Raw genomic sequence first — 26,545 nt, 5'->3', positions numbered from 1 at the left:
GAAGTTAGACGTGGAGGATGTGGCCTCTATGGAAACAGGATTGTGCATTTTATAATGCTTTCATAGGAGGACAGGCCACCTGTAATTGTGTGGGTATGAGCTGGTCTCTTCTCTACAAAATCTTCTTGGGTTTCTAGAGGTCAGACAGCTGTGTCTGGCTTTGCGGGTCCTCCAAGGATCCTTGGCGTGGTGTGGCCAGGTGTTATTGTGGCCTTTCCAGTCGTCCTTCCCCCTCATGTAGCAAAATCCATCTTTTGGTTTAGGGATCTGTGCCTTTGCACCTGGTGGAATTCTCAATCCAGGGCCTCACCTTTCCCCCATAACAAACCACACTGGCTAGTAGAGTACCCTGAGCTCTTGGCTTAGTCCAGAGGTAGGCACACAGGCCACGCAGATTTGATTGGAGTCCCTTTTCGGAATGGAACTGAATCTTAACAGAGAGAATCTTGTTGACCTTGGGGAGAGAGAGCCTGCCCAAGAATGATGCCAAGAGAGAAGATAGAACAAAGAGAGACAGAGAGAGAGCAAGACGAGGGGAGGGAGAGAATGTTGCTTGAGCTCTTTGGGTCCAAGTCAACCAAAGCTCATCCCTTTGACTTCCCCTATTATTTGAGCCAGTGTCTTTTAGTTTGACGGGGTCTGGGTTGAGTTTTTGTTACTTACAGACAAAAGAGTCTTGACCAGTATTCATGGGAACTCCAATGCTGGCAAGGACTTGACTTTACATATGAAGAGGATATGGTTCAAACCCTGTAAATTTGGTCCCTGGGCCATTTTTCAAGATGTGGCATTCCAGCATTGCATACTCTGCAATGTCTCCAGGTTGAAAAATACAAACAAAGAAGAAGAGAACTGGGGCCAGGGATTGGCCAGGTTTTTTTTTGTTGTTTGTTTTGAGTGCCTTTTTTTTGTTTGTGTTTTAAAATTGTGCTCATATTCAGTCGTGTCTGCCTGTGACTCTTTGGACTGTAGCCTGCCAGGCTCTTCTGTCCATGGGATTTTTCAGGCAAGAATACCAGAGTGGGTTGTCATTTCCTTCTCGAGGGGATCTTCCTGACCCAGTGACTGAACTCTCATCTCCTGTGTCTCCTACACTGCAGGTGGATTCTTTATTGGCTGAGCCATGTGTTAGGCATTGTACTAAATATTTTCATGTGGCAGATAGCATTGAAACATATACATTACCATATGTAAAACAGATGACCAGTGTGAGTTCGATGCGTGAAGCAGGGCACCCAAAGCCGGTGCTCTGGGACAACCTTGAGTGGTAGGGTGGGGAGGAAGGTGGGAGGGGGTTTCAGGATGGGGAGGACACACGTTTACCTATGCTGATTCATGCTGGTGTATGGCAAAAACCATCACAATATTGTAAAGGAATTGTTCTCCAATTAAAATAAATTAATTAAAAAGTTCTCACATGTTATATGCTCATAACAACCATGTGAGGTAGGACATGATATGATTCCCATTTCATAGATGAAAAAAATTCAGCTCTTAGTATTTATTTAAGTGCTTTGCTCATATAACTTGTATGTGGTGAGGCAAGATTTTAAGAAAGCCCTGTCCAGAGCTCAGAGCTGGAGTTCTTAACCATCATACTAATTTATCAAAAATAAATAGAGCATGGGGAGGGTAGAGACCTCCCCAGGTCTCTATCATGTATCTCAGAATCTCCTCACTCTTCACTCATGGCTCCAGAAAAACCTCCCTACAGGTTTGCTTTGATAGGTCCTCAAATAGTAGAAGAAAAATCCTTTTTTTAAAAAATTTTGTCCAAAGCCCTAACTTTCTTTCAAACTGTCTCCTGTCTCACTGCCTGCCAGGGACCTCACCTACCCCTTAACCTCCGATACCTACCCCAGGAGAACAGGTTTTATTTTGGTAAAGTTATCACCCCCGCTGAGCTGGGAGCAGATGGTGTGGATGACATGTCATGCCCTTTTCAGCTGGATGGGCATGTGGTACCCAAGGTGCACGGCCAGGTCTCCAAATCCAGATGTCCGTCTGACATCCAACAGAGACGCTCTGACTTCAGCAGGGACGACCTGAGGAGACACAGCTGCAAAATTCCTTCTGACCTTTCAAGGAGCCCAGACGTATTTGAATCTAGTTGTGACCATCATTGTCCAATCTTTCCATGGGGTGGATGAAAAAAAAAAAAAGACTCAGAGAGTTTTATTTTTTTCAGTCATTCAGCAAACATTTACTGAGTACCTGCTATGTGCATCATTGTGCTAAATGCAGGGCATTTAAAAAAATTTTTATTTTTAATTGGAGGATAATTACTTTACAATATTGTGTTGGTTTCTGCCATACATTAAAATGAATCAGCCATAGGTATATATATGTCCCCTTCCTCTTGAACCTCCTTCCCATCTCCCACCCCATCAACACTCTTCTAGGTTGCCACCAAGCACCAGATTTGGGTTCCCTGCATCATACAGCAAATTCCCACCAGCTTATGTTGGGCTTCCCTTGTGGCTCAGCTGGTAAAGAATCTGCCTGCAATGCAGGAGACCTGGGTTCGATCCCTGGGTTAGGAAGATCCCCTGGAGAAGGGAAAGGCTGCCCACTCCAGTATTCTGGCCTGGAGAATCCCATGGACTGTATAGTCCATGGGGTCACAAAGAGTCAGACACGACTGAGCGGCTTTCACTTTCAATGTATGTTTAATGCTACTCTCTCAAATTGTCCCACCCTTTCCTTCCCCCACTGTGTCCAAAACTCTGTTCTTTATGTCTGCACAACTCAGAGAGTTTTAAAATAAGTTCTCCGGATCACATGGCTAGTCTACACAGGGCAGAGAAGAGAACCTGAATGGCTGCATAGGAATCCTCTGGAGCTGCCTGGCCTGGGTCACCCCTCTGACAGGTGTGTCTCTTGTCCATCATACTGAATGGTATGGAAGAGCTCTGCTGTGGCTTTCAGAGAAACTATTTATTCCCTACTTGATGACTTTTGCTTGATTTCTCTTTCCCGTGCATGTTGTCAGAATGTCTACAAAACCCCAGCAGCTGGTATTCCATTTAGGGACAACACTTGGGGGATGTGTCTTGAAAGGGCTCACACACAGATCCTGCTACGTGCACTACTACTCAACTTCCAGATATGCTAATAATATGATTTCACTTGAAGCAATGGAAAAGGAGTAAGGACAGCGAAGAGCCATTCTGTAAACTGTCTTTGAAATGCCCAAGCTTGGGGAAATGACCCAGGACCCTGAATGGAGAGCCAGGGCATGGTTTGGTCAGGTGGGCCCAGATTCAAATCCTTACTCGCTGTTTGACTTTGGATAAATGACCACCTTGCTGAGTCTCGGTTTCCTCATCTGTTGCCTGGGGGCCACAGAACTGACCCCTCAGTACCTGCCTACAGGTCAGTCCAGTGTGTTAACAAATGAACAGCTCTTGGCAGGCATGCCAGACAGCTATCCCTTATCCCAATCCTCCTGGCCTGGCCAATGTGAATGAAGCAGTAAACATTCCGGAAGCAAACACTACTGGAGTAAACTTTCGGGAAGCAAACACTACTGAACTTAACATTCAACACGATCTATTGTGAGAACTCTGAAAAAGGCGTTGGTGATGGGAGAATAGATGATTCAAACACAAGGCCACTTAATTCCATATATGTCAAGTGACTGGAACCAAATAATAAAATGTGAAATTTGTCTCTTAGTGTCACCAAGCTTACGTTCTCCAGAGTCAAAATAGCCAGTGATTTTACAGGTGGTCCAACCAAAGCAAACCATCTTAAACCTCCCTTATTAGCATGAATGGGTTTCCCAGGTGGCTCAGCGGATAAAGAATCTGCCTCCAATGCAGGAGATGCAGGAGACGAGAGTTTGATCCCTGAGTCGGGAAGATCCCCTGGAGGAGGGCAGGGCGACCCACTCCAATATTCTTGCCTGGAGAATCCCGTGGACAGAGGACCCTGGCAGGCTGCAGTCTATAGGGTCACAAAGATTTGGGCACGACTGAGTGACGGAGTACGCACAATTGGGATGGATGGTGAGTGGGCGTTGTGAGTGTGAGTGGTCACAAAGTCTTATATCTGACCTGTGCTGGCAGATGCTGACCTACTTATTTCACCAAATTGGGACACAAATACTGACAAAACATTAGTACATCAGTTTATTCTATCTTAGTGCAGGAATTTTTAAAATGAGGGGCTGAGAGGGCCTGGAAGTTCAACTTTTAGTGAAATAGTCTCATTGGATTGGGGACACAGAGACTGCTAACTCTGGGTAACACCAGGGAGCCCCTGAACTTAGTGGGGTTAACGACCTGTTACCCAAAGCACCCAGGATGTGGATTGACACCTGGTCAAGTGTCTGACTCAAGTTGATGATTTTCTCCCTATTAAACCAGGTGTGAATGGTGGGAAGTCCACATCAGAATCTTTGTGCTATATTCTTCTAGAGTGTTCTAGGCTCTTCTCAGCCTTCCTGGGGTTTTCTGTAAATGACTTCTTCTGGGGCTCTAGGAAAATCTACCCATGCTGTGAGGCCCTAATTCAGGACTTCCTGAAGATGTCAGGAAAACTCTCCTTATATGTAACTCAGAATTTCATCCTATTTCCTCTTGTCCTTTCTGTGGGAAAAGATGAGAAAAGTAATGCTTACCTAATGATTGCAGAGCCCTACCTACCATGAAGATAAGGCAGATCGGATTATGCGAAGGGCTGTATGTGCATGAGGTGGGGTGGAGTGGGTGTGTGGTCTATGCTGACCTAAAAGTCCAACAAATAAAATGAAACTAAAGCAAAATGAAACCTAAAAAGTAGACACCTGCCCCCTGACATTTCTCCCATCAGAGGCACCTCGCCCTTTGGACTCCTGACCTGTTTCTTCAAATTTTTCCATTTGTGTGGAATAATCAACACTTCCTAATTTAATGATCAGAATCTGAACACATTTGTGAAAGTATCAGACCCAAGATTCATAAAAGTGAGAAAGATAGCCATTGCGGGACTTCTCTGGTGGTTCAGTGGCTAAGACCCCGGGCTCCCGATGTAGGGAGCCTGGGTTTGATCCCTGGTCAGGGAACTAGATGCCACATGCCACAACTAAAGATCCTGCATGCCTCAACTAAGACCTGGCACAGCTAAGTAAACACACAAATATATATTTTAAAAGCCTTCAGTGTTAAATGGGCTTCCCTGGTGGCTCAGATGGTAAAGAGTCTGCCTGCAATGCATGAGACCTGGGTTTGATCCCTGGGTCAGGAAAACTCTCTGGAGAAGGGAGTGGCTACCTACTCCAGTATTCTTGCCTGGAGAATCCCATGGACAGAGGAGCCTGGTGGGCTATAGTCCATGTGGCTACAAAGAGTCAGACACGACTGAGTGACTAACACATTTTCCCTGTTAAATAAATAAATAGAAGGCTAGTGACCTTTAAAAAAATACAGTCACTGACATAAAATGATGCTGACGGCCTTTGAAAACCCTCCTGTTAATTTCTAAGGGACTCACACTACAGCATTTTTCAAACTTCCTTCACACCCCAGAAGCTCCAGCATTGCTGAGCTCCAAGACATCTGATGTGGGCTTCTTCAGATTCTGACTCTGCTGCAAAATGCCTGTTTCCTTGGCTATCTCCTCCTTCTTTACTCTGAAACAGATGTGCCCTTTCACCTTTTTGAGGCAAAGACTTCCTGCATCTTTAGGTTTTTATTCCTCCTTGATTCCTTCCTCTGATACCAAATAGAGCAGAATTTCCAAGCACCATGGATCACCCAGCTTTACAGGCAAGCTCATCAGCATGGGAATATGTTGGCTTCAGCAAAGCTCTAAAAAGAGGAGGAGGAAGAGAGAGCGTCCTGGATGGGGAGCAGCAAGAGGGGAGGTGGTCTGGGAGCAGGGCTCTGGGGTCTGGGGGAATGTCCCAGCTCCCTTTCTCCTTCGGTCACTTGGGGTTGCTGGGAAGATAAAATTTGGAGAGAGAAGAGTTCCATCACAGAACTTCCCTGGTGGTCCAGTGGTTAAGAATCCACCTGCCAATGCAGGGGACAAGGGTTTGATCCCTGGTCCAGGAAGATTCCACATGCCGCGGAGCAACTAGGCCCATGTGCCTCAACTACTGCGCCTGTGCTCTAGCGATCAGGAGCTGCAACTACTGAAGCCTGTGCCACCCAGAGCCCATGCTCTGTAACGAGAGAGGCCATCGGAATGAGAAGCCCATGCACCGCAACTAGAGAGGAGCCCCACTCGCTGCAACTAGAGAGAGCCCTCGAGCAGCAACGAAGACCCAGTGCAGTCAAAAATAAATAAAGAGGTCCATCACTGAAAGAAAGAAAGGAAACCACCATGTCCCTTCAGAGTTAGATTCTGCATTTACCAACCAAGATGTGTGATGGTGGATGCTGCCAGGTTGGAGGGGGACTCTGAGATGTCAGCGAGGCTACAGGTGAAGTGACTGGACAGGCGAGCGTGCAGCCTGGATCAAGGGTGAGAGCAGACAGGAAGAGGTTGACCGCTGGCAGGATGTGTCAGCCCAAACAGCCGAAGGCCAAGAGGATTCAGGAAGCACAGGCCATGCAATTAGGCCATCAGACGGCGGTAGAAGCAGGGAGAGGCTCCAACTGCCAACAGGTCCCTGTTTGTGGGCAGCAGGTGTAGGGGAAAGATGGAAGGGAGAAGGCCAAGGTCACCGCAAGGTCTCAAACGGACTCTCTCAGTCCTAGGGCACCAGGGTGAATTCTGTGTCTGTGTGTCCGTCTCTTTCCAGACATCTTCGCCCAGAGTAAAACTGGGGAGGCTCCTTCCTGAATCTGGGGAGAGCTGCAGGCATTAAATAAATGCACTGGTGACATGGATCATACCCCAGGTTGGAAAAATCTTACCATTAAACACATGAGGTTGTGTGTGGGGCCAAAAAGCGCTGACATACTTTAAAAACCCTCTCTGCTGTGAAAATACATAAAAGGGATTGTGTAATCAAGGTCACATAGGTCACTCTAGAAAGCAAGGTGCTAATTACAAATAATATTTCTTTTATTAAATAAGACCATGAATTTTAAAGCACAGTTTCCTGGTCCTTATCAATCACCCCTAAATGGGAACTGTGGCTAATCCTATATGTAGTAATCATTAAAGCAGACCCAGGAAACCCCTAAGTCAGCCATTTATTTTATTAATAGATGAGCTTTTGGGTAATAAAAAGACAGTGCTTAGAGTTCAGATGATTTCCCAGGGCAGTCTGACCTTTCTCAAATTACTAAGACTTGTGACATTTCTCTGAATAAAACACCGATCCATAAACAAAGTCTCTTGTGGAAAAAAGCAGTGCCCAGAAATATTCTTCCTACCCGTCTCAAGAGTGTGTCTGACAGCTGGGGCCCACCCCCCAATGCTTCTACTGTGTGAGCAGCAAGTCTATCAGCTAAGAACCAGATGGAACGGAGAAGCCAGGCCTGCTGCTACGCGAAATTTTAATCCAATCCCTACCCTCCTCACCCTTGCTCATCCTCCACTTCCCCTGCCTGCCCAGCTGTAAAGGCATTGGCTGTGACCTTCCTGCCCTAGTGTGGTCCTTGTGGCTCCAACTCCAAACACAGTCATGGATGCTATGGCCCAGGTCCCAAGCAGGGTGACCATGGCCCCTTCTGAACCACAAGTGGGTTTTGTTTGCCGTGTACACTGCATGCCAAGTCCCTTCAGTCGTGTCCGACTCACAGCAACCCTCTGCGCGGGAGCCCGCCAGGCTCCTCTGTCCATGGGATTCTCCAGGCAAGAATACTGGTGTAGGTTGCCATGCCCTCCTCCAAGGGGATCTTCCTGACCCAGGGATTGAACCTGCATCTCCTGCATTGGCAGATGGGTTCTTTACCTCTGGCACCACCTGGGAAGCCAGCACTTTTGAAATCTTTAAATGTGAACACCTTTAACAAGGATGCATTGCTCTTAAGTTTACCCCAATCTCCTGCCTAGTTCCCAGACTTCGGTTAATTTTGCCATGGCAAAATGGAGTATAAGCCATTTCCCGCAGCAGTTCAGCCCAGACAGGGCCCACAGGTGCCCAGGACTAACTCAGCCCCATGCTGTCTGCCTGTTGTAGGGTTCAGCTGGTTCTAATGCAGCAACTCCAAGACCAGGGAACCAAATTGCATTCTGGTCTTTCTGTGACAGCTTACCATCTGCACATATAGGCTTGTTGCAATATGTTCAGAAAAAAAAACAAAACAAAAACAGAAGAAAGTAGTAGACCTTTTAAAAAAGTCTCAACCTTAAGTTAAAAATTGCTGGTAGCCTGCTATGCTGTTTTAAGGTAATTTTAAAAAATATCTGTACATCAGAGTTTTAACAGCTCTGACTTTCAAAGTTGGAAAGAGGGATTCAATTATTTAACTTCCCTGGAACTCTCTACTGATTAGGGAATAAGGTAGGCTTTATTTTTCTTTCATGAACCTAAGAGAAATGACCTCTCATGAGCTCATTTTTGGCCGTAGGAGAACCTATTTCTTTTGTAACTACTTGGTGGGGTTCATCAAAGTTTTTCTCATGAGCATGGCTTTTATTTTTTTGGCCAGTGTGTTCAGAGACCATAGCATAAAAGTAATCCACTTCTAAGATCTTGTGAAGTAGATGTAACTGTCCTGATGTTTACAGGTGAGGATACACACTCAGAGAAGCTACACCCCTTGCCCAAGATCACACAATTAGCCACTCGACTTGATCCAGTAGCTCAAACAGGCTCTTTGCACCATCCAAGCGGCCCCCACTAACTAAAGGCTCACATCACTGAGCCCCTCAGCAAGTCACAGACATCAGAGTCACCAAAGGAAGGAAGGGTCGACACAAGTCTTGCTAAAATTCAGAGTTTGGGGAACAGAAACCTACTGCATCTTTGCACAAAGGATCTTTCAGCTTTGGTCCTGGATTTGTGGGGTCCATCCATGGCCCCTTCACCCCAGGAGTCTATAAACACATTTTTCATCCAGAGGATATGGAGGCGTTGGCCTCTTCCAAAGCAGGCAGAGAGCAGAAGCAAAGGTACTTACCAGGAACTTCCCCAGTGGTCCAGTGGTTAGGAATCTGCCTTGCAATGTAGGGGATGTGGGTTCAATCCCTGCTCAGGGAACTAAGTTGCTCCCACATGCTGTGGAGCAACCAAGCCCAAGCACCTCAACTACTGAGCCTGTGTACCACAATAGAAGATCCTGCATGATGCAGCTAAGACCCCATGTATGTGCTCAGTCTGACTCTTTGCGACCCCATGGTCTGTAGCCCACCAGGCTTCTCTGTCCATAGGGATTCTCCAGGCAAGAATACTGGAGTGGGTTGTCATGCCCTCCTCCAGGGGATCTTCTCAACCCAGGAATTGAACCCAGGTCTTCCACATTGCGGGCATATTCTTTACCATCTGAGCTACCAGGGAAGCCCAAGACCCCATGCAGTCAAATAAATTAATAAATATTAAAAATAAAATAAACACTTACTTTTTAAACTAAGTACTGATGATTAAAAAAAGGGGGTACTTACCGCCCTCAAACTCTGTCTGGCAATTCCCCGAGGTCTCATTCAGGCTCTCCTCCTCGTTGATGATGATGTTCTCAATGTCCTTCATCGTCAAGTGGTCCCGGAAGGCATGATAGAGGATGTGCTTCAACTCTTCCAGAGTTATCCTCTGCATGTCGAACTGTGGAGATAAAAGGGGCATGAGAAGTCTGGGTGCACGGAGGTGAGAACTCAGCTTGGGACATGACTGTGTATGATGCATAGTTGCTTCAGTCTTGTCCGACTGTGACCCCATGGACTGTAGCCCACCAGGCTCCTCTGTCCATGGGATTTTCCAGGCAAGAATCCTGGAGTGGGTTGCCCTGCCCTCCTCCAGGGGGTCTTCCCCAACCTGTGTCTTACGATTTGATCTTCTACATCTTACATCTCCTGCCTTGGCAGATGGGTTTTTCATCACTAGCGCCACCTGGGACGTGACTAGCAAGTCTCAAACCTCCTCTATGAAAACTTGCCCCAGCTTTTCAAGACATCAGATGAGCAGTTTTCCGCCACACTCAGCTTCAAGCACACTTGTGAACTTGCAGGAACTTCTCAGAATTCAGGGAGTGCGACATTCCTCGCTCCGTCGAGACTCCTGGTGAAAAACACGCCACCTGCTCGTTTGGCTTCTTCCTGCTCATCCAGCCATCTGCTATCACCCCTCCACACCTCACGTACTTTGGAGTTGTGTCACACTTCAGACAATGCATGTCTCTAGAAAGTTTTAAACCTTCCAAGAAACCAGCAACTCTCATCTTGCTCTAAGTGTGTATCTTGTTCTAACAAGATAAAATGAGCGTTTGCATGTTCAAAGTCATGTTTATGAAGAACAGCTGAGAAAAAGGTGTAACGTTTCCACTTATGTTCTTCCCCTGCAAGGGAGATTAACCTTTCCACTCCATTTCTATCAGATTTGGTTCTATCACTTTTTTGGCCAGTGAAATGAGAGTAGAGCTCACATAGGGTATTATCGATTAGACACTTTAAGAGCCATCATGTGGTTCTAGTCTGTGACCTTTTCCTTCTTCGATGAGAACAGCATGCCCTAAAAAGAACAGGTCCCAGAATGAGGATAAAGTGGAGACGACAGCCATACAGGAAAAGTAATGTGAGTGAGAAATGTCCTTTGTCATTATTAGCCACAGAGCTTTGGGGCTTCTTTATTACTATGGTATAACTTGGTTTGAGTCAACAATACAGAAATTGGTACATAGAAATAAGAAGCTACCATAACAAAAATTCTAAAATATGATGTGTAGATTCCCGGGTCAGGCAGGCAGTAGAAAATAAGAAAATGGTATTGGGGGCTTCCCTGGCAGTCCAGTGGTGAAGAATCTGCCTTGCAATGCAGGGGACACCAGTCTGATCCCTGGTCCAGGAAGATCCCACATGCCTCGGGGCAACTAAGCCCATATTCCACACCTGGAGAGTAGCCCCTGCTCTCTGTAACTATAGAAAGCCTGCACACAGTGACAGAGACCCAGTGTAACCAAAATTTAAAAAAAAGAAAATGGTATTGGTGGCTGGGAAGACCCATGTTACGCAGTCGCAAAACATTTGGTAAAATTGTTGCCCGTGATAACTCAGAGGGTAGATACATGTTGAATGAGTCTGTGGCTTTAGGTAAAAAAGTTTGGGAGGCAGCAGGGTCTAGTTGCAAGTTGCAACTGGTTGCTCATCTATAAGAAATAAATGAACTCAGAGTGAAATAAATCAGATGATACCTCATTGTAGTTTTGATTTGCATTTCTCTAATAATTAGTAATGTAGAGCATCTTTTCATGTGTTTATTGGACATCTTTATGTCTTTCCTGGAGAAATGTCTGTTTAGGTCTTCTGCTCATTTTTTGATTAGGCTGTTTGTTTTCCTGATATTGAGCTGTATGAGCTCAATATCAAATGGAGATTAACCGTTTGTCATATTGTTTCATTTGCAATTATTTTCTTCCATTCTGAGGATTGTCTTTTAGTCTTGTTTCCTTTGCTGTGCAAAAGCTTTGTCACCTCACACCAGTCAGAATGGCCATCATCAAAAAATCTACAAACAATAAATGCTGGAGAGGATGTGGAGAAAAGGGAACCCTCCTACACGACTTACACAGTTGTGTCTGAGTCTTCATGACCCCATGGACTGTGGCCTGCCAGGCTCCTCTGTCCATGGAATGTTCCAGGCAAGAATACTGGATTGGGTAGCCATTCCCTTCTCCAGGGATCTTCCCAGCCCAGGGAATGAACCCAGGTCTCCTGCATTGAAGGCAGATTCTTTACCATCTGAGTCACCAGGGAAGCCCTCCAAAAAGTGAAAGTTGCTCAGTTGTGTCCGGCTCTTTGAGACCCCATGGACTGTGGGCCACCAGGCTCCTCTGTCCATGGAATTCTCCAGGGAAGAATATTGGAGTGGGTAGCCATTCCCTTCTCCAGGAGATCTTCTTGACCCAGGGATCAAAGCCGGTTTTCCTGCATTGCAGGCAGACTCTTTACCACCTGAGCCACCAGCAAGCAGAACTCGGGTCTAATCTAATCAAGTAACATTCTTCACTCAAGGTCTGTTCAACAGGATTTCAGAACTGCTGAGGCTTTGACTGTTGTGTATCTTCCATTGTTTGTTCTCTGGATGAGAACGTTCTTGGTGGTTGGCCCAACTCTGCCATTTTATACGTGTGTGTGTATGGTGGCAGGGGAGGGTAATTGGTCTCTGTAAGTTCATATGTCTCCAGATCAAGAGAAGTCATGCACATCTTGAGATTCTAGATCTTGAGTCTTCTGTTGTACTCAGGTAGGACTTCTGAGTGTCTTCCTTGGGGAGGGGATGAATACATTTTGTGGCCTAAGGGAGGGAAGTGAATATTTAGGAGCAAGAGTGTGGGCTGTAACAGGTTATACTATTTCCAATGATTTCTTCCCCTTTCCTGTCAGAGGATGTCTCCTTGCCCATTAGCACCAGGCTTTGGCCAAAAAATGAGAGTGAAATTTGTATACAAAAGTGATGGAATTCCAAGGAAAAGTTTCAAACCCATCAGTGTGTCCTCCCCTTTCTTTTTCTTCTGCCACAAAAGCACATAAATAGGGGGGTGTTCCTTCATCCTGGCTCCCAGAGTGTGTGCAGCATGGAGCTAATCCACAAGGGGCGTACAATTTGAGTAAGAAGTAAACTCGGGTTGTCAGCTACTACGCCTTTGGGATTTCTGCAGTATAACTCACCCAAGACTGAATACAGAGGTCAGTGATTGAAGTTAGACTGGACCATAATGAAAGGAAGTTTGAGACATTTTTTTGAAAATGTCTTTTAAATTGTTTTTTTAAAAAAAGACATTTTTTTTCTCCCTGATTTCTTTGTAAACCGATTGCCACCTTCCTTTCAATAATTTAATTGACAAATTAAATTGGGTTACTGGAACTTGCTGGAAACCTAAACGACTCAAGCTCAAAGTCATTTATATGAGTGAGAATAATTGGAGGAGGAGTGTGTGTGTAAGCGGATTTGTTTTCTGCATCACAGTTTAATTGACTGTGAAAGTGAATTCCGAGATACACTTAGGGTTGACCCATGACATCATCTCCCTTTAGATTTGAGAGGAGAATGTGTGGTTGTTAGCCTGGATGTTGAGAGAAGCCTGGAAAAATGTATGGTGAGGATGATGGACCTCACAGATGGGAAATTTGGGGTCCTTCTGCCACGGTTAGAGACTAAGAGTGACAACATCAAACAGGCTCTGAGAAAATGAGCAGCCAGTTCCTGGAAGACCCGACGAGGGACTGCAGTGTCTGAAAAATTGTCCCCAGCTGAAATTTGCTGAAATTCAGGTATTAGGTGAAAAGAACTTCAAGGGCTGTAAAAAGAGAAGGAAAAATGGAGATTCCAGAAATCTATAGTTTTCCTTTTATTTGGTTCTCTGGGTCAGGTTGAATGCTAGAATACTATGATTTAAGCAAAATCAGTTGAGTAGAATTCCACGTTTTCTATATTGTCATAATAGATCTTTTACACGTTTGAAAGAAGTCACTATAAAACAGTATGGGCACAGTGCCAACAAGTACTTTTTCCATCATGGGCAATCCATTTTTCTTGAGTCAATTTTGAAATTGTGTCCTTTCTCAGAAAACCAGCAGAAAGGTTTTCATTATTGTTAGCATGGAACCATGCACAAGAGCACCACAATTTTACATTTCTCTCAATACTTCTTATATCTCCTTTTGTGCTTTTAGCCCGATTTGTCTTCCTTCTAGGTGTGACTGTTGTTGTTTCTTCTGTTTATAGTGAGTCACGATTAAAGAACGTAATCAGTACATCTGCTGCTTTTAGGACTCTAAGGAGCTTCCCAATATGGTAAAGTCTCTGTAGAGTTAATTACACAAATATAGTGGCCCTTGTTAATTATATTATGTAGCCTTATATTTATAATCTGTATCTCCTGTGACCTTATTTTCTTTGACTTGAATCGTCAAAGACCACGAGTAACGCATTACAGTCCATGGAAAAGAATCGCATCTCCATATATTGTTTTCTTAGTCCTAATATTTTTTAAATGAGGCTCTTCTTTATAGCAAGACGACTGAGTTCCTCATTCAACAAATGATTATGGAGGCCAGCTCCACACCAGACACTGTGATGGAGACAGAGAGATGAGCAAGACATTGATCCCGCTCTCAAAAGGCAAGCAAATGAGCGATTTCAATTCAGTGGGATAACTAGCTGTGACAAGGGCAGCCCAGGATGGCTTGGAAACCCCTGGGAAGTGTCCATCAAACAGCCATATGCTGAGGTCGTCTAAGGACTTGGAGAAGAAGGGTTTTGGGGATGAGGTGAGAGTTGCGGTTGAGGTGCTAGTCAATGCATGCCTGTACGCCATGAGGAGGAGCATGGTTGCTGCTGTTGCTTCCATGCAAGTATAGTTGATTTACAGTGTCATGTTAGTTCCCGGTGTAGGGCAAAGTGATGTAGTTATACACACACACATACATATACATATACATATGTGTGTGAGTGTGTATATATATATATGTTCTTTTTCAGATCCTTTTCATTATAGGTTATTATAAGATATTGAATATAGTTCAATATAGTGCTATACAGGACATCCTTGTTGTTTATTTTATATATAGTAGTATGCATCTGTTAATTCCAAATCCCTAATTTATCCCTCCTTCCCTCTCCCCTTCGGTAAGTCTAAGACTGTTTTCAATGTCTGTGAGTCTGTTTCTATTTTGTAAATAAGTTCGTTTGTATCTTTTTTTGAAGATTCTATGTATAAGTGACATCATAGGATATTTGTCTTTCACTGTCTGACTCACTTCACTTAGTAGGATAATCTCTAGGTCCACCCATAGCTTGGTTGGTTGTTTGTCTTCCTGACAAACAGGGATTGAATTTGCATCTCCCAGATTCTTTACTGATGAGCCATTGGGGAAGCTGCCAGGCCCAAGAAGAAGCCACTTCTACCTGAGGCGTCACATTAGCAAATCAAAACCTACATAACTTTCATGTCCCTGTAAACACTTCTCTTGACCAGAAACCCGGGATGTCCAGTCAGCCAATTCCCAAATGCCAACCCAACTCTGGGCCTTCTCATCCCAAACAAGAGTGACCTTGTGACCCCAGCCAATCAGCTATTTCCTATGTTTCTCTTCCTTGTTCTTTATTCTCATCTTACAAAAGCTTCCTGCTTTCTGCCCCGTGGTGGTGTTCTCAGAATGGAGACTGTCTGCTCCATGAAGCGTTAAATAAAGTTTGCTGATATCACCAGAACTGTCTTCTTTAATCATTTTTTAACCATGGGCTATGGCGACAGAGAGCATTCAAGCGCTGTGTAAGAAAGAGGTGGACAAGGTGAGTCGCTGTGTGTGGAAGTTGAAGCTGAATGAACCGGTTAAGATAACACCAGGTTTTATGTTCAGCTGAATGGGAACAAAGGGAGAACAGTCTTGAAGAGAAAGGTGACATGTGAATTTGTGGATGTGGGCATTGGCAGTTCCAGAGGGACAACCCAACAGAATAGCCCAAGAGGCAGTAGGTCGCACAGATATGGGCTGATGACTTGAAAGTTATTTGCATACAGATGAAAATAAAAGTCATCAGAAAGGATGGTAACACCTGGGAACAGTGTGCTGAATTCGAAAAAGCCCAGGCATTGGGAGGATATCAAGATAAACAGATGGGCAGCCTCCATTACAGAATGGGCAAAGTGTACATGATATTAGGAATTATAATAAGTATATATTTTGGTCTTCTGTCCATTGTTCCTGACTCAGAGCTCCTCAGACCCTTGGAATTTCTTAAGTGAGGAGAGCAATGGAGTCTCTTTGTTATCATATTCTCTTGTCCTCAGTTCCTGAGAACCATAAGCGGGTTTCTGGTTATTCGTAACAAGCCCCTGTCATCCACAACAGAGTTTCAGTTACTGAGGTGACTTTTGGAAACCCTCTTCCCTGGTGCCTCAGATGGTAAAGAATCTGCCTGCAGTGTGGGAGACCCAGGTTCAATCCCTGGTTCAGGAAGATCCCCTGAAGAAGGGAATGGCAACCCACATCCATTCTTCCCTGGAGAATTCCATCGACAGAGGAGCCTGGTGGGCTACAGTCTGTGGGTTGCAGAGTTGGACATGACTGAGCAAATCTCTGACAGACAGACGAAAGATGGAGATGGTCACCAGGAGAATCAGTCATAAATAGCTGGAACTCTCAGTCTTATCTCCTGCTATGCAGGGAGTGGAGAAGGGCTGGATGTTGAATCACTCACTCATGGCCAGAGATTTAATCAATCATGTTTATGTCATGAAAAGTGAAGTTGCTCAGTCGTGTCCGACTCTTTGCGACCCCGTGGACTGTAGCCTGCCAGGCTTCTCTGTCCATGGGATTCTCCAGGCAAGAATACTGGAGTGGGTTACCATTTCCTTCTCCAGGGGATCTTCCCAACCCAGGGATCGAACCTGGGTCTCCCGCATCGGAGGCGGATGCTTTAACTTCTGAGCCACCAGGGAAGCCAAGGTTTTATGTCATGAAACCTCACAATAATTCAAAAGGAGGGGGTTCAGAGAGCTTCTCAGTTAGTAAACCAGAATGCATCCATGCTCTGCCATGCCAGGCCCCCAGCTCCATGAGGTAGATGCCTCTTTGTTCCATATATCACCCTATGAATCAGGCCATCCATTTGTATCCTTTAACACCCTGTAATAAACTGGTAATCTAGCAAGTCATGAGAATCTAGCAATCATGAGAAATGCTGGGCTGGATGAATCACAAGCTGGAATCAAGATTGCCAGGAAAAACATCAACAACCTCAGATATGCAGATGATACCACTCTAATGGCAGAAAGTGAAGGGGAACTAAAAAGCATCTTGATGAGGATGAAAAAGGAAACTGAAAAAGCTGGCTTAAAACTCGACATTCAAAAAACAATGATCATGGCATCCAGTCCCATCACTTCATGGCAAATTGAAGGGGAAAAAGTATAAACAGTGACAAATTTTATTTCCTTGGGCTCCAAAATTATTGGATGGTGGATTAGTGGATGGTGACTGAAACTATGAAATTAAAAGATGCTTGCTCTTTGGAAGGAAAGCTATGACAAACCTAGACAGTATACTAGAAAACAGAGACACCACTTTGCCAACAAAGGTCCATGTAGTCAAAACTTTCCAGTAGTCATGTACTGATGTGAGAGCTGGACCATAAAGAAGGCTGAGCACTGAAGAATTGATGCTTTCTTATTGTGGTGCTGGAGATGACTCTTGAGAGTCCCTTGGACAGCAAGGAGATCAAACCAGTCCATCCTAATGGAAATCAACCCTGAATATTCATTGGAAGGACTAATGCTAAAGCTGAAACTCCAATACTTTGGCCACCTGATACTCATTGGAAAAGCCCCTGATGCTGGTAAAGATTGAGGGCAGGAGGAGACAGAATGAGATGACTGGATGATATCACCGACTCAATGGACATGAGCTTGAGCAAACTCTAGGAGATAGTGAAGGACAGGGAAGCCTGGTGTGCTCCAGTCCACTGGGTCTCAGAGTTGGACACAACTTAGTGACTGAACTACAAGTAAGTAAACTGGTTTCCTGAGTTTTGTGAGCTGCTCTAGCAAATTAATAGAACCAAGGAGTGGGTTGTGGGAACATTTGATTTATAGCCAGTCAGTTAGAAGTACAGGTGACATCCTGGACTTGTGACCAGCATCTAAGGTAGTGGAGTGGGTGAGCAGTCTTCTGAGATTGAGCTCGTAATTTCTGGAATCTGATACTGTCTTTGGATAGATAGTGTCAGAACTGAGTTAAATGGTAGGACACCCAGCTAATGATGAATTGCTTGGTGGTGGGGAAAAAAATCCACACATTGGAAATGGGTATAGATTTGTGGTGTGCCTTGTTCTTAATATACCCAACCCATTATTAAAAAAATATTTCAGTGCTTTCTGTTTGAAAAAAGTCAATTTTTACATCAACATGGCTATGCTTGTTTTCTCTCTGTGTGCATTTTCTATTAAACGTCTCTCTTCAGTTCAGCTGCTCAATTGTGTCTGACTCTTTGCAAACCCCATGGACTGCAACACACTAGGCTTCCCTGTCCTTTACCATCTCCTGAAGCTTGCTCAAAGTCATATCTATTGAGTCAGTGATGCCATCCAACTATCTCATCCTGTTGTCCCCTTCTCCTCCTGCCTTCAATCTTTCCCAGCATTAGGGTCTTTCCCAGTGAGTTGGCTCTTTGTATCAGGAGGCCAAAGAACTGTAGCTTCAGCATCAGTCCTTCAGTGAATATTCAGAGTTGATTTCCTTTAGGATGGACTGGTTGGATCTCCTTATAGTCCAAGGGACTCTCAAGAGTCTTCTCCAACACCACAGTTCAAAAGCATCAATTCTTCAGCATTCAGCCTTCTTTATGGTCCAACTCTCACACCCATACATGACTACTGGAAAAATCATAGCTTTGACTAGGTGGACGTTTGTTGGCAAAGTAATGCCTGCTTTTTAATACACTGTCTAAGTTTGTCATAGCTTTTCTTCCAAGGAGCAAGCATCTTTTAATTTCATGGCTGTAGTAACCATCTGCAGTGATTTTGGAGCCCAAGAAAATAAAGTCTGTCACTGTTTCCATTGTTTCTCCATCTATTTGCCATGAAGTGATGGGACTGGATGCCATGATCTTAGTTTTTTGAATGTTGAGTTTCTTCACTCTCCTCTTTCACTTTCATCAAGAGGCTCTTTAATTCCTCTTTGCTTTCTGCCATAAGGGTGGTGTCATCTGCATACCTGGGGCTATTGAAAGAAATGCCTCTTGTGTTATATTAAACACATTTCTTTATAAAGGTATGATTCTTGGCATAGACAGAACAAATGCATGGATACCAAGGAGGGTGAGATGAATTAGGATATTGGAGTCGACACATGTACACTATTGATACTATGTGTAAAACAGGTAACTAATGAGAACATACTGTGTAGCACAGGGATTTCGACTGGGTGCTCTGGTGACTTAACAGGGAAGGAAATCCAAAAAAGAGGGGATACATGTAAATGCATGGATGATCCATTTTGCTGTACAGCAGAAACTTAACACAATGTTGTAAAACAACTATACGCCAATAAAATTTTTAAAAATTCATGTTCCACATATTAAATAAGAAACATGTTAATAAAAATAAAACATTTTTTATTTTCATAAAAGCCAGGAAACAATTTACAACCAATGAGGACCACATATAAGGAACACCTAACTTACTAGGTAACAGGTATTATCCTAAACATTGAAGGAAATAAAGACTCATGAGAATTAAGCTGAAAAATAAAAGGCATGACTCTTGGGAGGGATAAATTAGGAGTCTAGGATTAAAATATACACACCACTATATATAAAATAGATCACTGATAAAGACCTACTGTAGAGCACAGGGAACTATACTCAATATCTTATAATAACCTATAATGGAACAGAATCTAAAAAGGAATAAATATATAGTATATATACATATATATATAACCGAGTCATTTTCTATACACTTGAAACTGACCCAACATTGCAAATCAACTGTTTCAGGAAAAATGTTTTTAAAACTTCAAAAAAAGGCATGTTTCTTATAAAGACAATACAGTTCGATTTAAAAACAAATCTAACTTGAGATTCTTTGCCTTCAATGGTGGAGTCTAGTTACATTTTCATCTATCGTTTAGACAAGTTTGACTCTCGTTGTTGTATCTCCTGCTTTCTAGCCTTCATGTCTTCCTTATGCTTTCCTCGCCTTTTTGTCTTTAAAAAAAGAAAACCTACAGTGTTCCTCATTTTGATTATAGTGGTGGATATCTTTCCATTTATCAAATGCGTTACTTAACTCATAATTTCTTATATTATCAAATTCAAGAAATTGAATTGCATTTTCTCATCTTTCTTTACGTATGATAAGAAAACTCATAAACCTTCATGTTCCTATCTCTTACCCTAAACTTTAAAGTCTTTGTAAGTTTAATTTGAGATTTATCATGGCATGTTTTCTACTGTTTTCATCTTGTTCTAGAACAGTATTTGGCACCCACATTTAATTTTGTAACAACATTTCTAACAGCCACTGCTGCTTTGTTGTATTTTAATTGACTTCAATGCTCAGTTGCACTTTTCTATGGCTTTCTCAACCCCGAGTACCTGATTTCCATCCAATTATCTGCTACAAAACTTAAAAAAAAAGTTTGACAATGAAACATTTGTGAACATTACCTTTTCTGAGTTCTTATAATCTGAAAATACTTAGCTCCATTCTCCAGTTACCACGACAGATGACTTAGTCTTGTAGAAAATTCTAGAACTGCATAAAATTTCCCCTCAAGCTCCTTTGGAATGTCTCCAGTTCCCGTGTTATTTATTGTGGGGGAGGAGCAAAGAGATTGGCCTAACTGTTCACTTTGAAGATATATATTTTTTTTCTACCTAGATACTAGTAGGAATATTTTATTATCTGTGAAACTAAAAATAAATGTTTTCCATATTCTGCTAAATGATGTCTTTGCATTAATCTTGGCTGGAGTTTCATGAGCAGGCTTTTATTAATAATTTTTACACTCATGTCATTTTCTGCCTCCTGTTTCCTGACAACCACTTTAGATCTTGTCTTTCTCCTGTTCTATCTGATACCTTCCTTTCTCCAGAACACAAAAGCTTCTTAGATTTCTATTCTTTGTTTCCAAAGTTTTCATCTTTTCTCTAATAATTTTCATCACTTTGTTTTGAATTTCATATAACTCTTTTTTTTTTTTTTTTGCACTGTTAATTCTGTTCCTACTATCTCTAGGGGAGATTTTAATTCTGCAGTGTAATTTTGTTTCCTTCCCTAATCTTATTACTTTATATCATTTATTATATTATGTATTATATTATTATTTTATTCATCCATTCCTTTTGTGCCCCCCCCCTCCATGGTTATGGTTGCTGCTGTGAAAAAAAAAAGATCTAAAAGTCTCTTGCATGACTTTTTTTTTTTTTAATTGGGGTACAGTTGCTTTACAATGTTGTGTTAGTTTCTGTTGTACAATGTATTGAATCAGTTATGTATATACATATACCTCCTCCCACTTGAGCCTCCCTCCCACCCCAACCCTATCCCAATAGGGTCCTCTGTGATAACCCAGAGGACCAAGCTGAGATCCCTGTACTATGTACAGCAGCTCCCCACTAGCTGCCTGTTTTACACATGGCCGTGCACGTAAATTAATCCCAGTCTCCCAGTTCATCCCACCCCTCCTTGCATCACTTTTAAAGATTGGAATATTAGGGAACACGCGACAGGCCTCCTCTACAATTCTCACATGGTAACTCCTTCTCTGCGCTCTCTTCCTTAGACTTGCTGAACTGTGATTAATCCAGTGCTATGGTTATTATTGTTTCTAAATACACAAGTGAGAAACTGGTGACCCAAATGCTGGATTTGCCAATGGAGAAAGTGATGAGGATGTTTTGGGGCCCCACTGCCCAGACTGTTGTGGGGATTCTGACTGAGCATCAGGCACTGTGTGTGTGTGTCCGTGAGCTCAGTGCACAAGTTTTACAGCCATTCCTCAGCTGCAGCTTTGTGATACAGATCATCTCTTGCTCAGGAAGCCTGGTTCTCCTAAAGCAGGAAGATGGCTGTTCATCCCTGATTCATCTAGCCCAGCGATTCTCAAGTGTGTTCCCTGGACCAGCAGTCATCTGGAAACCAGGTGGAAATGCAAACTTCCAGCCCTATCCCTATTCCAGGGTTGAATGTGTTAGGTAGTTAGAAAAGGAAACAGGAGTCCAGAATGGCGGTGGCTAAAAGACAAGGAAGGGAAAAGCCCACAAAAATAGAACAAAAGAAGGTCCAAGGACCAGAGTGAGGACCTCAAGTAGAACAAACACTCCTGCCCAATTTACATAGGGCAGGCCCAGGGGGAGGAAAAAAAAAACAGATAAAAAGAGGAGCCAAAAGGCGGGGGCTCTCTCTCTCTCTCTCTCCCGTGCGCTGGTGCGCTCCTCCACTCTTTTCTCTTCACGTCTTTGGGTTGGCATGCCCTCACAATTCGAGGATGGATTCTCCTGCTATCTTCTAAATAAAATAGAGCTGTAACACTGATTTGTCTAAGAGCTATAACACGGTTTGTCCAAGACCTGAGAGCTGTGATGCACCGAGGGCTTTAATGTCCATCACTCCAAATCTTTACTGTAACGAGACAGAACCGAGGAGCATACACTCGCCTGACAAATCCTAAAGGAAATCAGTCCAGAGTATTGATTGGAAAGACTGATGCTGAAGCTCCAATACTTTGGCCACCTGATGCGAAGAGCCAACTCGTTGGAAAAGACCCTGATGCTGGGAAAGATTGAAGGCAGGAGGAGAAGGGGATGACTGAGGATGAGATGGTTGGATGGCATCACTGACTTGATGCACATGGGTTTGAGCAAGCTCCAGGAGATGGTGAAGGACAGGGAAGCCTGGTGCTGCAGTCCATGGGGTCGCGAAGAGTTGGATCCAACTGAGTGACTGAACAACAACAAAGCCCCATCCCAGACCTGCTGAATCACAGGCTCTAGGGGTGGGTCCCAGGAACCTATATCTGACAAGCTCTCCAGAGGATTCCAATGTTCACTCAAGGTATATAGGTAAATATGTTCACTCAAATATACCTATGTTTGTACAAAGGTATATAAAGTTCTAGTTCAAAAAGGAGACCCTTCTCCCAGCATGTGGCTGCCCACCGTGGTGGTGAAATATCCAAGCCTTCTGTGCTTTCCCCCTCATCGTACACTGGGAATCATCATCTCTAAATAGGTGCACTGGGTGATTGCGATGGACATATATACATAATTGATACTATGTATAAAAGAGATAACTAACGAGAACCCACTGTATAAGCACAGGGAACTCAACTCAGTGCTCTGTGGAGTCCTGAATGGGAAAGAAATCCAAAGACAAGGGATATACGTGTATGTATCGCTGATCCACTTTGCAGTAAAACCACAACATTGTACAGCAATTATGTTCCAATAAAATTAATTTAAAAAAATAAATAGATGCATGAACAGAGGAATTGATGGGTTATAGAAGACAGGCAGCTCCGTGGCTCTAACAAACATCCTTCTCTCAGAATCCCTTCTGGGGAATTGATAGAGATGGTGGGGTGAGTCAAAGGAGTCCCCTGGCCTTTTGGGGGGGTCATCTCTCCTAGTTGGACTCAGAGGAAGGAGCATGCAGTATCGGCTGCAAGCTGCACCCTCTGGACGCCCCCCTCCCTCCACCAGTTCAGAGGGTTCGAAGGCGGGCAGCCCTGGAGCCTCGGAACTCTTTATCGCTGCTCTTCACTGGGAGTTACTTTTGTCTGCTTATCAGCCTCTGCCAGTAGCTGGTGAGGCCTCCGAGAGCATGCACGGTGCCCTACACAGCATTTACACCTGGTCCTCTCACAGAGCCTGGTCCCAGCTGGATGCAGGACATGTGCTTGCTGAATGAATAACTGACTCCTCCACTGGCTCCAAAGCAGAGACTTCCCTGCGTGCCTTCACTCCCCCACCCAGTACCGCCCCCACCACATCCGTGAGAAGCCCAGGAAGAGCTCTCAGTACAATGAAAACTCCCATGAACAGATTCTTTACCTTTTCAAGGTGAAAAAGCTCAGAAATTGAATGTGGTTTCCTGCTGCGAGAGGAACCTCAGGGGGGCCCTGCGCCTCTAGGCAAGTCCTGAATCCTTGATCAGATAAAATGCCCCTGCTGAAAGGATGGCACTTCTGCTCTCTGCTGGGTGCTCTGGTCTCCACACCTTTGCCCCCAGGTCCCACCCCTGCCTCAAGCTGGAGACCTGCACAGCTGGAGGCCACATCTTCCTCGACCAGCTTTTGGATGAATCCTAACTCATCTCAAATTTCACAGAAGGTGTGAAATGAATGTGATGACACAGCCCTTTCTCCTCTGGGGAGAAGGCAGTGGGACAGGCCCACATCCATTCTTTCCTCTGCTCATCTTCAGTAGGCACCATGCCCCCGAGACAGAGGGCTGCCAGGAAGATCAGTGGGTCAGCGCTTCTTAACCAGGGGTGGAAATTGTCATGGTAGTGACCCCTGTGGTCTGGGGCATCTGGATACGTTCTGGGGCAGAGTCCCACCCACATGGCTCATCCATTTATTTCAGTGCGGCACAGAAGTATCAGTTCAGTTCAGTCACTCAGTCATGTCCAACTCTTTGCAACCCCATGGACTGCAGCATGCCAGGCTTCCCTGTTCATCACCAACTCCCAGAGTTTACTCAAACTCATGCCCATTGAGTCGATGATGCCATCTAACCATCTCATCCCTTGTTGTCCCCTTCTCCTCCTGCCTTCAATCTTTCCCAGCATCAGGGTCTTTTCAAATGAGTCAGCTCTTCACATCAGGTGGCTGAAGTTTCGGAGGTTCAGCCTTAACATCAGTCCTTCCAATGAATAATTAAGGACTGATTTCCTTTAGGATGGACCGGTTGGATCTCTTTGCAGTCCAAGGGACTCTCAACAGTCTTCTCCAACACCACACTTCAAAAACATCAATTCTTTGGTGCTCAGCCTTCTTTATAGTCCAACTCTCACATCCATACATAAAAATATAGCCATTTACTAAGTGTGCCCTAAACCTCATGTGACAGGTCATGCAAGGTCATTAGAGCTACAGAACTTCCTGCCTGCACCTTTTGTTTTGTGGTTGGCGCTATGTCATGGGCAACACAGGTTTCTCTGTCTAAGAAGGAGACCTTCCTGGGACTTCTTCATTGGTTCAGTGGTTAAGACTCCACCTTCCAATGCAGGGAATACAGGTTTGATGCCTGGCCGGGGAACTAAGATCCCGTATGCGGTAGCATATGGTCAAAAATTAAAATAATAAATATATAAAAATAATATAAATAATATAATATAAAATATAATAAAATATTTATATTTATATAAAATATAAATAATATAAATAATAAAATATAAAACTTGTTTAAAAAAATGTTTAAAATATTTATTTTTTAAAAAAGGAGACACTTCCAGGTGTGTCCCACCATCAGCCTGCCCATGGTACCCAGATGTGCAGTTTAGGCAACACCAGCATAACCAGGGAGACTTCTAAAGTCCTTCCTGCTCCAAGATTTCTTCCATATGAAGAATTAAACAGTGAGACTGAAACACAAGGCTTTAGGAGTCCCTCGCCCCAACCATGAACAAAGAGGCAGGTACACCTGAAGGCTTGAACAAGGCGTGCAGGTTGGGCAAGAAATGGGAGACTGGTAAAAGCACTGGAAACCAACCAACCAACCAACCAACCGTGGGTGTCAGGCTGGGATGGCACCACCTGGACTCAGGCAGGTGTCCCTGCACTTCGGGCAGAGCACATGAGGACACAGAGAGGAGGAGAGCACTGTGCTCTTGAGTTCCGTAAGGTATTGTTCAAATCAGCTCCTGGACTGGGTTGTAACTCACGATTCAGCCTCTGCGAACTCCCCCTGGAATGCAGCGGCGACTCAGAAGAAAGATGAAAACCCAGAGTCACACCCAAACTGAGATGGAGCACCTATTTACCACCACAGTCTGGAAGGAATTTCCCACTTCCTGCCAGCCCTGTGGGACGGACATGTGACTCTGAGTCCGTAGCTGACGCTGACACGCTTTGCCCTCTGGAAATGTCTCCATTCTGAAAGATGGCAAGAAGGGGATGACACACCCACGGCAGGGTCCCCTCCCCTGTCTCTGCTCCTGAAGCAGCTTGGACCCCAGCCCTCCTGGTGAGTGATTCTCCCTCCACTCCTCTTCAAGGGTGATGGACCACAGGGCAGCTGGAGGGGGTGCTAAAGAGGCCCGTTTCTCCCCACCGCCCGTCCAGCACCTCAAGTGGGATTTTGCTGTTCCCTCTGCTCTCATTTCCATGCCAGGTGGCTCTGCCCACTTGAGGTCGCAGTAGTGCCTCCAGCTCCAAATTGCTTATAGAGCATGGTCCTGAACACAAGACAGCCACATCAGTGATGCTCAGATGGAGAAGTGGTCTCCAAGCTCTGGAGGAAACTGTGTGTGTACTGATACGCTCTTGCCAAGAGTCCAGGGTCAGGCTGACTCTCTGTGACTGTTGCCCTGTGACAGAATCAGGCTCCACAGAGGATGTGTTTGACCACAGTGTGGGTGAGGGGAGGCTGCATTTCAACTGGCAAGTGCCCTTCCAGATGAAGATCCATAACACAGGGAACTCGCCTGGGAGCTGAGCTCTTCGATGGGTCCTCTGGCTGCAGATCTGAGAAAGGGAGTCCCCCAAGACTGGTCTGTTTAGATTCCAAGTGCTTAGCATCCAGCTGGCCTGTCTGGTAGCAGGTAGGAGGGAAGGCTGGAAGCAGGGCAAGCTTCCTCTGTGCCAGGTACATTGTTCAGGTCAGTTCAGTCGCTCAGTCGTGTCCGACTCTTTGCGACCCCATGAATCGCAGCACGCCGACCTCATTTAAGCCTCACAGGGGTTAATGTATTCAAGAGGCGGAGCCCACATCCTTTCATGACCCCCCTGGCACCTTCATCCATGGAGTCCAAGGTCTACAATGCAGCTTCCCACGTGCTTCTAG

The 26,545-nt window shown here is 44.5% G+C and overlaps 1 protein-coding gene and 1 non-coding gene across 2 annotated transcripts in view; both read right to left on the bottom strand.

The window, feature by feature from the left end:
• CALN1 (calneuron 1) overlaps positions 1 to 26,545 on the bottom strand; it is a 418,392-nt gene that overhangs the window by 8,758 nt on the left and 383,089 nt on the right. Inside the window, exon 5 of the mRNA XM_069570960.1 lies at positions 9,484 to 9,640. Within this exon, the coding sequence (XP_069427061.1) occupies positions 9,484 to 9,640 (157 nt within the window). The remainder of the gene's footprint in view (positions 1 to 9,483; positions 9,641 to 26,545) is intronic.
• On the bottom strand, positions 16,404 to 16,475 carry TRNAR-CCG (transfer RNA arginine (anticodon CCG)). The gene has a single exon. It is a non-coding gene; the product is annotated as a tRNA-Arg (tRNA).

This window comes from Ovis canadensis, chromosome 24 (assembly GCF_042477335.2).
Source record: "Ovis canadensis isolate MfBH-ARS-UI-01 breed Bighorn chromosome 24, ARS-UI_OviCan_v2, whole genome shotgun sequence".
Lineage (NCBI taxonomy): Eukaryota > Metazoa > Chordata > Mammalia > Artiodactyla > Bovidae > Ovis > Ovis canadensis.
Note: the sequence above shows the minus strand (reverse complement) of the source record. Positions and strands in the feature narration are given on the sequence as shown.